This window comes from Mobula hypostoma, chromosome X2, assembly GCF_963921235.1.
Source record: "Mobula hypostoma chromosome X2, sMobHyp1.1, whole genome shotgun sequence".
NCBI lineage: Eukaryota > Metazoa > Chordata > Chondrichthyes > Myliobatiformes > Myliobatidae > Mobula > Mobula hypostoma.
Genome location: NC_086129.1, coordinates 12,293,960 through 12,310,940, shown reverse-complemented (window position 1 = coordinate 12,310,940; position 16,981 = coordinate 12,293,960). Strand labels below are relative to the sequence as shown.

At 41.6% G+C, this 16,981-nt stretch overlaps 1 protein-coding gene across 1 annotated transcript in view; it reads left to right on the top strand.

The window, feature by feature from the left end:
* Positions 1-15,505, top strand: part of LOC134340735 (A disintegrin and metalloproteinase with thrombospondin motifs 8-like) — a 42,068-nt gene extending 26,563 nt beyond the window's left edge. The window contains exons 5-8 of the mRNA XM_063038201.1: positions 256-442; positions 1,304-1,476; positions 7,304-7,479; positions 14,056-15,505. Coding sequence (XP_062894271.1) covers positions 256-442; positions 1,304-1,476; positions 7,304-7,479; positions 14,056-14,794 — 1,275 coding nt within the window. The 3' untranslated portion in view covers positions 14,795-15,505. The remainder of the gene's footprint in view (positions 1-255; positions 443-1,303; positions 1,477-7,303; positions 7,480-14,055) is intronic.
* Positions 15,506-16,981: the final 1,476 nt, after the last annotated feature.

Genomic DNA, 16,981 nt, shown 5'->3' with positions numbered 1-16,981 from the left:
CAGCGAGAAGAGAGCATGACCTGGATGGTGGGGGTCCTTGATATTTGATGCTGCTCTTTTGTGGCAGTATTTCATGCAGATGTGCTTAATGGTGGCGGGGTGGGGGGGCTTTACATATGATAGACTGGTCCATATACACTACTTTCTGTAGACTTTCTATACTGCAAGGTGATTCTTAGAATAGAAATATTTTTGTGATTTCACCAGGAGTCTTTTTTTTTGTAGCTGCACTGAGAGTTTTTGTATCTTTTGCAGACTGTTGTGGAGGGAAGCTGGGGTTTATGGAGCCCCTGGGGAGAATGTTCCAGAAGCTGTGGTGGGGGTGTCCAGTTTTCATTCAGAGAATGTAATGACCCAGTGCCCCAAAACGGCGGGAAATACTGCGAAGGGCAACGGACACGGTATCAATCCTGCAATACACAGGAGTGTTCCAACAATAATGGTGAGTACATCCTATTAGTCATTTAAAGATATCTACACAGTTTGGTAAAGAGAGGGTTATCAACTGTGAGGCAATGTGCAAATAGGTGTCCTCTACCCTGTCAATGTGATTTATTATTATTCTACGCATTACCTTCAAGATTTATGTAAGGTCTAATTTCACAAAAGTAGTTCTCGTGTCACCTGAGCTGTTTGAGAATCAGAAACAGGCTTACTATCAGTGACGTGCCAGTATGCTGTGAAACTTGTTATTCTGCAGCAGCAGGACAGTGCAAAACATAAAATAATACTATAAATTTAAAAAAGAAACATATATAGTGTGTGTGAGTGTGTGTAATTTTAGTACATACTATACACGTACAATGTTGAGTTTGAGTCTTCCCTAATGATAGTAATGAGAAGGGGGCATGTCCTGAATGGTGGGGGTCCTTAATGATGGATGCCGCCTTTGTGACAAATGATACTTAACTGCAGTTACTGTAGAAAATGTGGTGTAGAAAATCATCAAGTATGAGAATTATTGTCTTTGCTTGTAGTTTGTATGCTGATAGAAAGTGACATGTTCATAGGTTAAAGCTGGTAACAGTGAACTATCTGATCAGGCTGGAAGGTTCAGCAGGAACTGCCCTTGGACGTGAAATACGATCAAAGGGAAGAGAGATGCCACAACTTTGTTTATTGGTCTTTTTTTATTACAAGTTAGAAATGAATACAAGTGGATTTTTGAAATCCTTTGAAAGTAACAATAAATTTAGCAATTTGGACCCAAGTCTCATTGCAATAAATTGAATATTTTCTCATTTAAAACGGAATAGAGATCATTCCTAAAGCAATAAATTAACTTATCTTTATTTTGCATTAGGAAAGAGCTTCAGAGAGGAGCAGTGTGAAAGGTATAACAGCTGGAATTACAAAGACTTTATTGGCAATACAGTAAAGTGGACACCCAAATACTCAGGCGTATCCCCGAGAGATCGTTGTAAACTCTTCTGCCGTGTCAGAGGAAGAAGTGAATTTAAAGTATTTGAACCCAAAGTAAGTACCTCTGTAGAATAAACTGTAAATAAAACATTTTAACAGTTTGGACAAAAGCTGTTTTTCAGCAGCTAATTGCCCAACATATTGAATGCTTTTGTGTCTTGTTTTAATTTGGAGTACTAACATTTGCTTTCTCAATAATTTTTGGCAGATGTTTCAGCCATGTCCAGTTCAAAATGTTTGGATTGATTTCTTTGATTAGGGTGACATGGTAGTGTAGTGGTCAGTACAATGATTTACAGTGCCAGCTGTAATACTGGGGTCCAATTTCCTTCACTGTCCATAAGTAGTTTGTAAGTCCTGCCGAAGGGTTTCGGCACAGAGCATTGACTGTACTTTTTTCTTGGCCTGCTGAGTTTCATCTCATTGAAACCTATGGAATATTGAAAGCCCCAGATAGATGTTGGAGGATGTTTCCTATATTGGGGGAGTCTAGGACCAGAGGACACAACCTCAGAATACAAGGATATTCCTTTAAAACAGAGATGAGTACGAATTTCTTTAGCCAGAGGGTGGCGAATCTGTGGAATTCATTGCCACAGACGGCTGTGGAGGCCACGTCATTGGGTATACTTAAAGCAGAGGTTGATATGTTGTTGATTAGTAAAGGTGTCAAAGGTTACGGGGAGAAGGCAGGAGAATGGGGTTGAGAGGGTTAATAAATCAGCCATCATACTCGTTGGGCCGAATGGCCTAATTCTCCAGTTATGTCTTATGGTTTTATAAAGGGGATGTCGGAGGTAGGGTTTTATACCCAGAGAGTGATGTTTGCATGGGTGGTGGTGGAGGTAGATACATTAAGGATATTTACAAGACTCTCAAATAGGCACATGGATGAAGGAAAAATTGAGGGCTACGTGAGAGAGAAGTGTTAGATTGCTGTTGGAGTCGGTTAGAAGATTGGCACAATATTGTGGACTGAAGGGACTGTACTTTTCAATGAAGTATGAATCTCAGGGTAGTATATGGTGACATGTACATACGTTGATAAAAAATTTACTTTTAAGTATATTTGAGAACTAGTGCTTTGTTAAATAACCATGGGAGCAGCACATTAATGCAGAGGTTGGCACAGTGCTGTCACAGCTCAGGGCATCGGAATTCAGAGTTCAATTCCAACTTCATCTGTAAGGAGTCTACGTATTGTCCCCGTGACTGCGTGGGTTTCCTTTAGGTGCTCTGGTTTCCTCCCACAGTCCAAAGACGTACCAATTAATAAGTTAATTGGTCATTGTAAGTTGTCCGTTGATTAAATCAGGGGTTGCTGGGTGCTGCGGCTTGTTGGGCTACAAGGGCCTGTTCTGCAATGTATCCCTAACTAAAATAAATAAGAAATAAAAATAAGCTTAAAATTAACAAGCACAAATATATTTGAGAACTTTTGTTAACAGCACTGTTAGGACAGCAGAAGAATCACAAGAATTCCACAAGAGGCGGTACTACTGATAAACATCTGGTATCTGGCCGTCCATTCCTCCATTACATCAGGCCAGTTAATTTCATGTTTATGGGCTCGATTTCTGGCTCAAAGTCGGTTAAGAGGTCAGTACAACATTGTGGGCTGAAGGGCCTGGACTGTATTGAATTATTCTATGTTCTACTAGCAGGGATAGGAAGGATGTCAGAAGTAGGTTATATACACAGAGTGGAAGGTGCGTGGAATCTGTTGCAAGTGGTGGTGCTAGAGGCAGATACATTAGGGCCATTTAAGAGACTCAGAGAGGCACATGACAGAAAAATGGAGGACTATGTGCGAGGGAAGGGTTAGATTGATCTTAGAGAAGGTTAGAACATTGTGGACTGAAGGGGCTATGCTGTACTGTTCTGTGTTCTATGTTGAAGTGTGCAGCCTCTGTACTTGGCAGTCCAAGGATTTCTGGTGCACCAGGACTACTGAGTGGCTGGCCCGCTCTGTTTACCAGAGACCTGGGATGGGCACTTAGGAGAGGCAATAGCACATGATTTACATGTACAATATATTCGTCTGTAGATGGATGTATCTTAATGACCTGTAGTAATAGTACGCAGGTGGGTAGAAAGGTTAAAATAAAGCAGCGATAGTATGATGAAGCAAAGTTGCCTGACACATGGAATTGGATGTTCATCCTTAAGTTGAAAGTACATTTATTATATATATACTACATACAATAGAGGGTGTGTTTAATGAGCAATTGTCAGCAACTGCAACACTCCAAGTGGTTCAGTGTACTTCAACAGCTGACATTGCAATTTAAAAACATCGACTGCTGACTGTTGATCTCCAGTGAGCTTTTAAATGTTCTATTTCTCCAGGAGAGTTAATGAACCTGATCATTTAGGGCAGATTTGTTTTCAGTAAATTAAGTTGCAAGTCTCTGTCTTGTCACTTGCCATCGGATCATGGTGCTGATGTGATGGAGTGATTGATGATATGTCATTCCCCGGTTGCAGGCAGTGCAATCCCAGTTTTACAGTGATGGGAAGGGGCTCAGCCCAAACCATCAGTTGTTTATTCCCCTCCATGGATGCTGCCTGACCTGCTGAGTTCTTCCAGCATGTTGTGCGTGTTGCTCAGGATTTCCAGCAACTGCAGAATCTCTTGTATTTATGATTAACTGTATAGATCTGTAAACCCAGTGTAATCCTAGTTTAACTGCAATCTACATAGTTATGTGCTTCATGCAACCTGAGTAACAGCTGTGGAGAACATTAGGTACCACTTAGTCAACTACAACATGGTGATTGGTTCTGTCAAAATCTCACGATGGGTTCCCATCAGTTTCACCATGTTTTATATTGACTTGTATTGCCAGAACCTATGGCAACACTTGCGGGTAGTCCCCCAGTTAATCACTGTGTTGGTTGTTAACACAAATGACTCATTTCACTGTGTATTTCAATGTACATGTGATAAGTAGGTGAATCTGAATCTCTTGTCAGTGTAACTCTGTGACCGGCTGCTTTGCTGTATTGATGGGATTTCCTCTCACCTCATATCGTTGTGAGAGATTCAAAAAGCACAATCTGCAAAATATCCATTATTGCAGCCACTCTGCTGAAAATCTCTACAATTAATTTTTTTTGTTATTAAGTTTAAAACGCAGTGATATTTTTCAATATCATTTTCTTTATTTTAATATTATTTTCTTCTTTTCAGTACAAACTCCATCTCTAGGTACTGTTTTTTTTTCTAAACCAATAAAGGATGAGCTTGGCCACCCCCAGCTCACGTCCATGTATCAAACATCGCTGAGCATCCACCATGATTTGGTTAAACCTTCTCAAACACTTCCCTCCCTACAAAATAGAATGAAGTTGCAAGCCACTGGATCTCTCCCAATGTAACTGTGGGTAGTTGAGTTTTAAGGAATCTTGAAATACTTTTTCTGTTTAATTTACTACTCTCCAACTTGGCAGGACTAATGGCCATGCTGTCAATGCCTCAGCTCTGTATAGTCCTTTGGATGAGTTTTATCTGTGAATCATATGTTTGGCACTGTGTGGATTAAAAGGCTTTTAATGGCAGTGTTGGAATTTGCATTTAATTATGTTTGGAGATTTCATATCACAAAAATAAATACAGTGGATTTCGGTTAACTAGGACACATCGGATCCAGTACATTTTGGCCCAAATTAAGTGACTGCCCCAATTAGCTGAAGTTTCATGGAAGTTGTTAGAAAGGTATAAAAAAGACAAACTATCATTAAACTGAGTAACAAATTATGTATTTAAATGAAATACAGAACAAATTAGAACGCTGCCAAATATACTACAGTACTATAAAACTTTGTATTATTTCCTCATAGTTATCAACAGAAGAATTAATCCATCATACACTGCTGTGTTCTTTTGATTTACAGTAAATGAACAAAATCAGCGCAGACACCTAGTGCAGATAATGGACTATCTTGATCCAATGCTTCTGATGATTGAATCCTCCAAATCTTCATTTTCATTGTAACGTTCAAGATAGTTGTCAACACCTTCAAATTCTTTGTAGCTCCTAACTTGCTGAAGTAGTGAAATTGTTTAATTTTCACTCCTGGCCGTTTCTGGCATTTCCAAGCCAGAGTGCCTGAAACTGCAGTGAGCAAAATTGTTCTGAATTGTCTGATTGCTTATCTCTGACCAACTATTAGTGACACCAATCACACAACTTTTCTGAAGACAAACACGCACAACTGATGCTATTTAAAAACTGTTTGCTGTAAGCACAGTATAGCGTCTTAACAGTCACACAAGTGCATGCAACTGTATCTAGTTAGAAACTGTTGGGCAATTGTCTCCTGTCCCAACTTATTGGCAGTGTCCCAAATAAATGAAGAGAATCCAGGATATTTTCTCAATTAGTTTTTTGTTCTGTGCTGCCCAATGATCTGGAATCCACTGTATATTTTACTTTCAAAGACTTCTATCACAAAATTTCAAATATTTACACATGGCTAACTATAAAATGCCGACGGATGGTGCAGTGGCACCCACACCGGACTGCGAGGCGAGTGGTCACAGGTTCGAATCCAGCCGGCTTCCCATCCATGATGAGCACTGAGCTAGCAACTTGGGCTTGTAAAAAAAAACAGGCAAAATGCTAAAGAAGCAGCAAAGGTTGTCACCCCATGCACCATAAAGCGCAGAGAGGAATAACAACAACAGCTATAATAAAATGTGGATTTTTTTAGTTTTTTTTATATATAAGACTAATACTTGTTACTTGAAATGTCAAATTCTGGAAATCTGCAGTTTTATTCAAGTGGATTAAGTTGTGATATCCCATAAATTCTCATCCTCATTTGTCCTAAATGTGACTGAGTAGCGACTGAAGTCATGTTTCCCTCCCACCATTCCAGCCAAATGGGTTTCACCGTATATTTCGATGTACATGTGACACATAAATCTAATCGTCATCTTTGAAAATGGGACCGTTCCATAGAGAAACCCATTAAAGAACCTGAGCTTCAGCCTTCCCACTGGAAATGGTGATGTCCTTTGCCCCCAATTTCTTCAGTTAAGATAAGTTGTCTTTCAAACCAGTTAAAACAGGTCTGATTAATTTCTCAGATGCATTAGTTAAATAGGTTTTCTAGTTTCCTTCAGTACAATTATTGTTTTCAGAAATGTGTGACTATTTGAAAACACTTGCCAAGATAATTTGACAATTTTAAAAGACAGCAATTACAGAATTCTCTGAATTCTGATAATTAAAGCTTTGCAAACAGATGCTATGTTATAAACTTCTCATCCTTTGAGACATCACAAAAAAAAACTTCTAACTTGTTTTCCCAGGAAGGAATGTACTCCTCCATAGGGCATAGCAGTTAGTGGCATACTATTACGGTTCGGAGTTCAATCCTGGTATCTTCTGTAAGGACCTTGTATGTCCTCTCCGTGATGATGTGGGTTTCCTCTGTATGCTCCAGTTTCATCCCACACTGCAAAGATGTTCCAGTTAGGTTAATTAGTCATTTTAAGTTGTCCTGTGATTAGGCTAGGGTTATATTGGGATTGCTGGTGGCGTGGCTCAAAAGGCCAGAAGAGCCTGTGATGCGCTGTTTCTCTAAATAAATAAATACTTCTAAAGGTTACCAAGAGGTTGTATACATTCTTAGAGCATTATATAAATTGGGTTTTATGTAAGGTCACTTTAATATCCTGTGGGCTTTTGGATAAGCGATGCATTTGTAGATGGAATACTAATTCAGACCCTCCCCACCCCTTCTTCTCCATCCAGCATCTCATAATCCATCCTTAGACCAATGAATCCTTGGGAGCAGTCAGATATTGGGCATCAGCGCATTTTTGGCAATGAAATTTAAACCTAATTTCAACAAATTCTTGGTGTTGCAGGTAATTGATGGCACTCCATGTGGCCCAGAAACCACGTCAGTTTGTGTCCATGGGCAGTGTGTGAAGGCCGGCTGTGACCATGTCATTGGATCCAGTAAGAAACTCGACAAGTGTGCTGTTTGTGGTGGGAATAGCTCGACATGCAGGAAGGTCACCGGCTCTCTGAATAAATCCAAGTAAGTCCACTTCTACAAATAGTTCTGTACCGGTAGAGTCGTAGAGCACTACAGCACAGAAACAGGCCCTTCGGTCCATCTAGTCCATGCTGAATGATTTTCAGCCCAGTCCAATCGACCTGCACCCATACTGTAGCCCTCCATATCCCTCACATCTATGCATCTATTCAAGTTTCTCTTAAATGTTGAAATCAAACTCACATCTGCCAGATCTGCTGGCAGCTTGTTCCACACTCACACCACACTCTGAGTGAAGAAGTTTCCCTCATGCCCCTCATTTTTCAAAGTCAAAGAGGGGACAGATTCTTTGGTCCTGCTTGTCCATGCCAACCAAGATGCCCATATTCCTCTAAGCCAGGTGTTCCTAACTTTTTTTTAATGCCATGGACCTCTATGATTAACCAAGAGGTTTGCGGACTCCAGGTTAGGAACTCCTGCTCTAAACCTTTCCTGGCTATCTACTGTACCTGTCAAAATGGCTTTTTAAATGTTATTGCAACGTCAGGTGGTGGCGGTGGAGATACATCTCTACCAAAGGAGGTGTAAGGCACTCCTTCCCTCCACTAGCCTGCAGGTCACCCTTGGGCAAGGTGTAGCACCTGCTTAGCTCCCCTACCGCCATCCCCCACCATCCCCAATCGAAGTCGCATGAAGCCATGGGAGCAGGCGGTGGGTGGTCGTATGAGCAGCCGGTGCAGATCACAAGTCCTGGTTAAGTGTCCACTGATGCTACGCAGACAATCTCTGAAGAGTATTGATAATGGCTGGGATCACCTGTTTTGTAAAGACACTGCCCAGAAGAAGACAATGGCAAACCATTTCTGTAGAAAAAAAATTGCCAAGAGCAATCATGGTGAAATATCATGATCACCCACGTCATACGACATGGCACACAATGATGATCATCACAAACAAGAGAAAATCTGCAGATGCTGGAAATCCAGAGCAACACACACGGAATGCTGGAGGAACTCAGCGGGTCAGGCAGCATCTATGGAAAAGAGTAAACAGTCGACGTTTTGGGCCAAGATCCTTCTCCAGTCCTGCTGAAGGGTGTCGGCCCAAAACGTCGACTCTACTGTTTTCCATGCATGCTGTCTGGCCTGCTGAGTTCCTCCAGCATTTTGTGTGTGCTGCTAATGATGATGATGATGTCATTGTAGAGATCTCGACTGCTTCCTCTGACAGCAGGTTCCATTTACCCAGCAGTTTCTGTATGAAGAGGTTGCCCATTGAGTCCTTCCTGAATCTTTCCCCATCATCTTAAACCCCTGCTCTGTAGTGGTTAATTTCCCAACCCTGGGGGGAGGAAAAAAGAGAATTAGAGTCATGTTTATTATCACTGACCTACTGTATGCCATGACATTTGTTGTTGTGTGGCATTGGAATGCATGACATAAAAGTTACTATGTTGCAAAAAAAGTAAGAAAATTAGAAATAAAATTGGGATGTGACACAGTAGTGTAGCAGTTAGTGTAGTGCTATTAATGCATGAGAAACCGGTGTTCAATTCCTGCCACTGTCTGTAAAGAGTTCGTACGTTCTCCCCATAACCACATGGCTTTGCTCTGGCTGCTTCAGTTTCCTCCCACATTCCAAACGAGTACAAGTCAGTGGGTTAATTGGTCGCGTGGGTGTAATTGGTTGATGCAGGCCTGTTACTGTGTTGTATAAATAGATAATTAAATGCAAAGAAGTCGTGTTCATGCATTCACCTCATGTCCCTCATGATTTTACGCATCTCTAGGAGGTTACTCCTCAGCCAACACTGAATAAAGTCTGTCTAACCTCTCATAACTCAGGCCCTCAAGTCCTGGCAAAATTCCACATCAACTTTCCAATGAGTGAAATCCTAGGAACTTTCAAAAGATGTCAAAACTATTCTAAATATCAGTAGTAAAACTATTTAACAAAAAAAGCAACACACACAAAGTGTTGGAGGAACTTGGCAGGTCAGACAGCATCTATGGAAATGAATAAACAGTTGATGTTTTGGGCAAAGGCCCTTCTTCAGGACATACTATTTTTAAAAAAAATAATTTTAGCTCAAATTATACCAGATTGAAAATCTATTTACATGAAAATAATAAGTAATTTGTTAAAACCACTCCACAGATGTACATGGAGAAGCACCTGCTTAAAAGAACTGATGGTGTAGCAGTAAGTTCAGCTGCCTCGAGAACCCTTTGCTTGATCCTGATTTTGGATGCTGTCTGTGTAGAGTTTGCATGTTGCCCCTGTGGCCAGTTTCCTTCCACATCCCAGGAACGTGCTGGTATATTGACTTGCTACTGTGAATGACACCTTGGTGTGGGCAAGTGACAGAGGAATGAAAGAGGACTTGGTGGAGACAAGTGAGAGCAAGTGTTAGGGCTACAAAAAAATCTGGAGGAGGTGGTATGGATTTGTGAGATTTCCCTGGGAGCTGGCACAGGCTTGATGGAACAAGTGGCTTTTAGAGTCGTAATTAAGAGGTGAATGCAGATGAGGGTGGTGGGGTGGAGATGGAGGGTGCTTCTTCTCCCCGGCAGCCTGCAGGTCACCCCTGGGAAAGGTGCAGCAACAGACCAGGGTCACGCGAAGCCATGTGAGCAGGTGGTGGATGGTTGTATGAGCAGCTGGTGAAAATCGCAAGTCCTGGTTATGCGACCACTGACGCCAGGCAGACAATCTCTGAAGAGTATTGGTAACGGCTGGGTCACCCATCTTGTAGACACCACCCAGAATAAGGCAATGGCAAACAACTTCTTTAGAAAAATTTGCCAAGAACAATCATGATCATGGTGACCGTGATCTCCCATGTCATACGACACAGCACATAATTATGTTGATGAGAGTGTAGATGGGGTAAGAGTCTTTAAATTTACACTGTGAATCCGAGGTTGTTAAATCTTTTAATGCCAGTGCCTTAATGCTGAAATTGCAGAAAAAAAAATTGTTAAATCACATCTGGTGAACTGGGGCCCCATTATTGGAAGAGAATTCAAGTTTTGGAAAGGATGCAATTAAGAGCTGTTGATAGAATTACAGGAGCAAGAGAGGAGAAAGATTCAATCTTTTAAACCTTTTCTAAAACAGGAAAAGGAATGGAATTAAAGGGTTTTTCAAAATTTTACAAGTTAGGATTGTAAACAAAATGCTGCTCTATATTTAACCTGCAATATTTACCCGCAAACGTGACAATAAGACAAAGGAGCGGAACTAGAATTAGGCCATTCAGCCCATCAAGTCTGCTCTGGCATTCCATCATGGCTGATTTGTTATCCCTCTCAATCCCATTCTCATGCCTTCTCCCCATAACCTTTGATGCCCTTACTAATCAAGAACCTATCAAACTCCACTTTAAATATATCCAATCGCTTGTTCTCCACAGCCATCTGTGGCAATGAATTCCATAGATTCGCTGCTCTCTGACTAAAGAAATTCCTCCTTATCTCTGTTCTAAAGGGATATCCTTGTACTGAGGCTGTGCTGTCTAGTGCTAGACTCCCCCACTATTGGAAACATTCTCTTGATGTCCACTCTGTCTAGGCCTTTCAATATTTGGTAGGTTTCATGAGATTCTCCCCCTCCCCTCCATTTTTTGCTTTTAGTAAACCCAATGACTTGGCCTCAGCAGGTGACTGTGGCAATGAATTCCAGATATTCACTACACTCTGTTGAAAGAAATTCCTCCTCATCTTTGTTCTAAAAGGATGTCCTTCTATTCTGAGGTTGTGCCCTCTGGTCCTCAACTCCCCCCACTATAGGAAACGACCTCTCCACATCCACTCTATTCAGGCCTTTCAATATTTGGTAGGTTTCAATGAGATCCCCCCCTCACTCTTCATTTTAATTATACCCGATGACTTGGCCTCCACAGGTGACTGTGGCACCAAGTTTAATTTCTACAAGTACACACGAACTAATTATTTGAATTTTTTTGTAACATTGTTTGAATATGTCAGAATATTTGAGATTTTGAAAGCTTAAGATACTGCAATAGAGGGAAAGTAACAATATTTCACCAGGATGATTCTGGGAATGAGGATGGATTTTGCAGACTAGGCCTATACTCAAGTTTAAGACTTCGATCATCTTACTGAAACATACAGAATTTGTGATGGTCTAAAATTAGCTTTGAGTTGGCATTTTCTGGCTGGGCCACAGCCTCAGTAAGGGTTGCTATACAGGATCTAGAGAAGAAGAAATTTCTTCACCTAGACTTAATGAATCATTGGAATTCTTGTGAAGACACCATTTCTGAGTACATTCAAGACCAAGCGATTGGAATTGAGGAATTTGGAATTGGTACAGGAAAGAGACACTGAGATAAAAAGCCAAAACTTTATTGAAGAGTTGAACAGACAGTAGGAACACGATGGCGGCCTCCTTGTCTTAGTGTCCTTGGAATATTTGATTTGCCAGTTAAGCCAGCAGCTAGTATGGCTTGGTGATTTTGGTGGGTGGGAGTTGTTCTGGATCTCCCACAAGATGGCAGTCCATACATTACCGCCACGAGATGGCATTTGTGTGTATTGCCACCTCACGTTGCCATGTGACTGGGCCAATATTTTGCAGAGAAGTTACAGCAGCAGATTAACAATCATTATGTTTGGACTGTCCCCACGTCCTCATGTGGGGAAACTGGGCCATTATTTCCACTGGTTAGTTACACACCTCAATGTTAGTGAAGCCAGTCTGACATTTATTCACATTAGTAATTAGTACAGGAGATCCTCAGCCTGTACCTTGCAAGGTGAAAAAGGCAAATAGCAGTATCAGGTTTAATATCACTGACACTTGTCATGAAATTTGTTGTTTTATGGCACAGTGCAGTGCAATACCTAAAGTACTATAACTTACAATAAGTTATTTTTTTTAAATGAGTAAGTGCAAAAAGAGAGCAAGATAGTGTTCATGGATCTTTCAGAAATCTGATGGAGAGGAAAAAGTCATTCCTAAAACGGTGAGTGTGTGTCTTCAGACTTCTATAGCTCCTCCATGATGGTAGTAATGAGACAGGGTACGTCCTAGATAGTGAGAGTCCTTAATGATGGATGCTGCCTTCTTGAGGCATCGCCTTTTAAAGATGTCCTCAGTGCTAGGGAGGGTAGTGGTCATGAGCTTTTTCTGATCCTATGCACTGGTGTTCTCATACCAGACAGTGATGCAACCATTCAGAATGCTCTCCACAATACATCTGTAGGTAAACACAAAGATGCTTTAAACATTTTGAAAATGAAGCATGTGGAAATATTCAGAAAGGGAAAAGGTTGTATTAGAGAAGACCAGTGTAGCTGAAGAGCTTGCTTGAATGCAAGCAAAATAGACTGAATAGTTCTAACATTAGTAGAGACTTTGCAGGCCCCATCTGGTCCTTATTAGTCTACTTCTGGAGTGAATTAGGGCTTGCAAGCCAGTCAGACCTTAGCTCTACAGGCATAACATTACTGAACAATAGGCAGATTCTGTGCATGAGCTCATCATTGTTTACAGTTGCATCCAATTCAACTTCCAAAGGTTAGATTTGTTTGTCACATGCACAACAAAACATACAATGAAAGGCATCATTTGCAACAACTCAAATTAGCGAGGACTGTGCTGGGCAGTCCACAAGTGTCACCACACTTCAGACACCAACACAGCACGCCCACGACTTACCACCTAACCAGTACAGTTCTGGGAAATGGGAAGAAACTGGAGCAGCCAAAGGAGATCCATGCAGTCGCGGGGAGAATGTGCAAACTCCTTGCAGACAGTGGCAGGAACTGAACCCCTGTAAACCATTATGCGAACCACTACGCTACCGTGCCACCCCAGAGACTGAAGGCCATCTTTCATGCCCTGTTCGTACTTAATCTTCACTTGTGTCTGAACTGTATTTCTTACCTTGTGTTATTTTCTTGTTCAAATATCACCCTTGATACCAGCACTGTGGCGGACAGGAAGCCTCTACAACGGGTGGTTGCTGCCCGACACAACACTGGTACCAGCCTGCCCACCATCAAGCACAAACAGTATATATAGAAAGGTGCCGGAAAAGGCAAAGGATCCCACTAACCCTGTTCATAACCATCCCACTCCCATGTAGCATCCATGCCAGGACCACCAGACTCAAAAACAGTACTTGCCCCAAGCAGTCAGATGAATCATAACCTCCATCCACCAGCTCAGCCCTCCACACCCCCTGTCACCACTACTTTATCATTTCCTGTAAGTCACCTTGTGTACAGACACTCCTGTGCCTCCTGTCACTTTGTGGATGTATAATCAATCTACGTACACAAGCTATTTCATAGAAGGCTCTCAGCCCGAAACGTCGACTGTTCATTCATTTCCATAGATGCTGTCTGACCTGCAGAGTTCCTCCTGCATTTTGTGTGTGTTTCCAGTATCTGTAGACTTCCTTGTGTTTATGTATTTATATTCGTTGAGTTTTTTATTTTTATTGTGCTCGTTATCTTGTATTTTTTCATGTGCTGCATCGGATCCAGAGCAACAACTATTTTGTTCTCCTTTACACTTGTGTACTGGAAATGACATTCAACAATCTTGGATGTTGAATGCATTAATGGTGTGGCTTTATCTTCCTAGCTATGGCTACAATGACATCGTTACCATCCCTGCTGGAGCCACCAATATTGATATCAAACAGCGAAGTCACAAAGGAATTAAGCATGATGGGAATTACTTGGCTGTTAAACTGCTGGATGATACGTACATTCTGAATGGAGATTATTCTGTGATCACGGTAGAACAATATATTCCATTTGGAGGGGCTATTCTCAAGTACAGTGGCTCTTCGACCACACTGGAAAGAATTCAGAGTTTCAAACAACTGCGGGAGCCACTGACAATTCAGTTGTTGTCGATCTCTACTGATGCACTGCCTCCCAGGGTGAAGTATAGCTTCTTCATCACCAACGATGTCTTACTGAGCAAGCAGAAAGCCAAGTCAACCAAGAAATCTCCTAACGCCTTCAAGCAGGCCATCGTCTCTCAGTACACTCCTGGAGAGTGGTCCGAATGTTCTCGCAGCTGCGGGTCTGGTTGGCAGAGGAGAAACGTGGAGTGTCGGGACAATGATGGCAACGTGTCCTTGGTCTGTAACAAGGCATTGGGGCCAGAAGGCATCAGACCCTGCGCTGATGTCCCGTGCCCACTTTGGCAGCTGGGCTCCTGGTCCTCTTGCTCCAGAACCTGTGGCGTTGGGGAAAGAAGACAGAGTGTGTTGTGTGTTGAATATACTGGCAAAACCACAGAAGAGAATAAATGCGACCCTTCCAAACGGCCCAAGCCCATGACGGAAGAGTGCTTCCTGCAGGAATGCTAAATGTGGCTACATTTTCTCAGTGGAAAGCAACATCATTGAAAGCCCGTTACTAACTGGATGCAAGCTTGTTTAGCTCCAGATTGTGTAGGCATGGGCAAATGGGGAAAATGCACTAACTGACTGAATAAGGTCAACCATGTAGACTGGTTTGATGTAGTAAGGTAATAAATACCACTGGTTATCTCCTCTTTGTTGTTTGCCAGAAAGCTATCTACCTCAGTGATGCTAAGAATGTTGCCTTTCACAAGTCAGGCCAACATACTGTAATTGTTTCTTATGCTGCTGTCCAGTCTTAACTCTTGACAAGTCGGCCATTGCAAGGGCGACAAACCTGTAATCATATTAACTGTAATTTAATTAAGGTACTGTCTGTAATAGTTTAATATAGTACACCCCACACAAGAGTGTGTATTTTATAGAAGATTTTAATAGCAATTCAGATGTAGCATTCCAATATTGTATATAGTGTACCTGAAGTGTCATACCTTCAATGAAGGAGAGTAGGTACTTTTAAGCTTCCTTTCAAAGCTATTTATTTTTGTACAGGTTTTATTTTCACATTGTTTTATTTTAAATAGATGCTGCTGGTACAACCCAAGGGACGTGTTTTCCTCGTTCATAGAGATGCTTACTTTGTGCTCCTGTGTGACAAATAATAAGAATTCAGTCAAACTGGGAGCTAATTAAAATCTGCTCAATATTTTATTTTTTAAAAAATTATCAAATCTTTGTATGAACATTGCCAACTTAGTACTGCAGAATTTGCTTTGTCTACAGCCTTGTTTAACCTTGCACAATAAAAGGATTTTAACTTTCAATCTAACTCCTGTCATTCTGATTTTTATTTCTTAGACTATTTTTGTTTTTTGCCTCTCTGACATCTCTATTATCCCTGCTGTTTCATTTTTAAGTGGCACACACAAAATGCTGGAGGAACTCATCTTGCCACTGTTTCCTTCACAGTCTTTGCTTGTAACATGGACACAAGATTCGGCAATGCTGGAAATCCAGAGCAATGCACCCAAAGTGCTGAAGGAACTCAGCAAATCCAGCAGCATCTATGGTCAGGAGTAAAGAATAGCCGTTCTGGGCTGTGACCTTTTATCAGGACTGGAAAGGAAGGAGGCAGAAGACAGGATAAGAACGAGGAGGAAGGGAAAGAGTACAAGCTAGAAGGTGATAGGTGAGATCAGCTGAGGGAAAGATGTGTAGGTGGGAGAAGCGGGGGGGGGAATTAAAATGAGAAGTTGTGAGGTGAGATGTGAGTCCTCCTTCATCCCTTTACCATTTCCACCTATCCCATCCCAGCTTCTGAATTCATCTCCCCACCCCAAGCACTCATCTTGCCCCTCACCTGGTCTCACCCAGCAACTGCAGAACCTGTTGTGTCTGTGTTACAAAGAAAGGTTGTGAAAGAAACACTGGTGAGACGGGAAAGATTTGAAACAAAGGGATCCAAAGTACAACTTCTTCATATGGATGGAGGTGAGCATATGGAATGAGCCTGCAGAGATAGTAGTTGAGGCAGATGCAGTAACAACATTTATGAGGATAATAGACAGAGCAAATATAAACAGGCTTTTTCCACTGAGGTTGGGTGAGACTAGAACTAACACGGGTGAAGGGTGAAAGACAAAATGTTTAAGAGGAACATGAGGGGAATCTTCTTTACTCAGAGGCTGGGTGAGTGTTTGCAAAAAAGCTGCAAGTAGAAGTGGTGTGTTACTCTGGATTTCCAGCATCCGCAGAATCTCTTGGGTACCAGTTTAAAACTATTATAATCATTTTCTGTTCTCATTTCATGCAGATTATGCATAATCCTTGTTCTTAAGCATGTTAACGTAAGTCATGAATTTGGACAGGTTTCCTGAGGAGTTGGCTTTGGCTGCGGGCAAACAGGCAAAGCAAACATACATTCAGTGGCCACTTGATTAGGTGCCTCCTGTATCTAATAAAGTGGCCACTGAATGGATGTTTGTGGTCATCTGCTGCTGTAGCCCATCCACTTCAAGTTCAACGTGTTGTGCACTCAAATATGCTCTTCTACACACCACTGTTGTAATACATGGGTTATTTATAGTTTCCTTGCTGTCATCTTGAACCAGTTTGGCCATTTTCCTCTGATATCTCTCATTAACAAGGCATTTTTGCCCAAAGAATGGACACTCACTAGATGTTTTTTGTTTA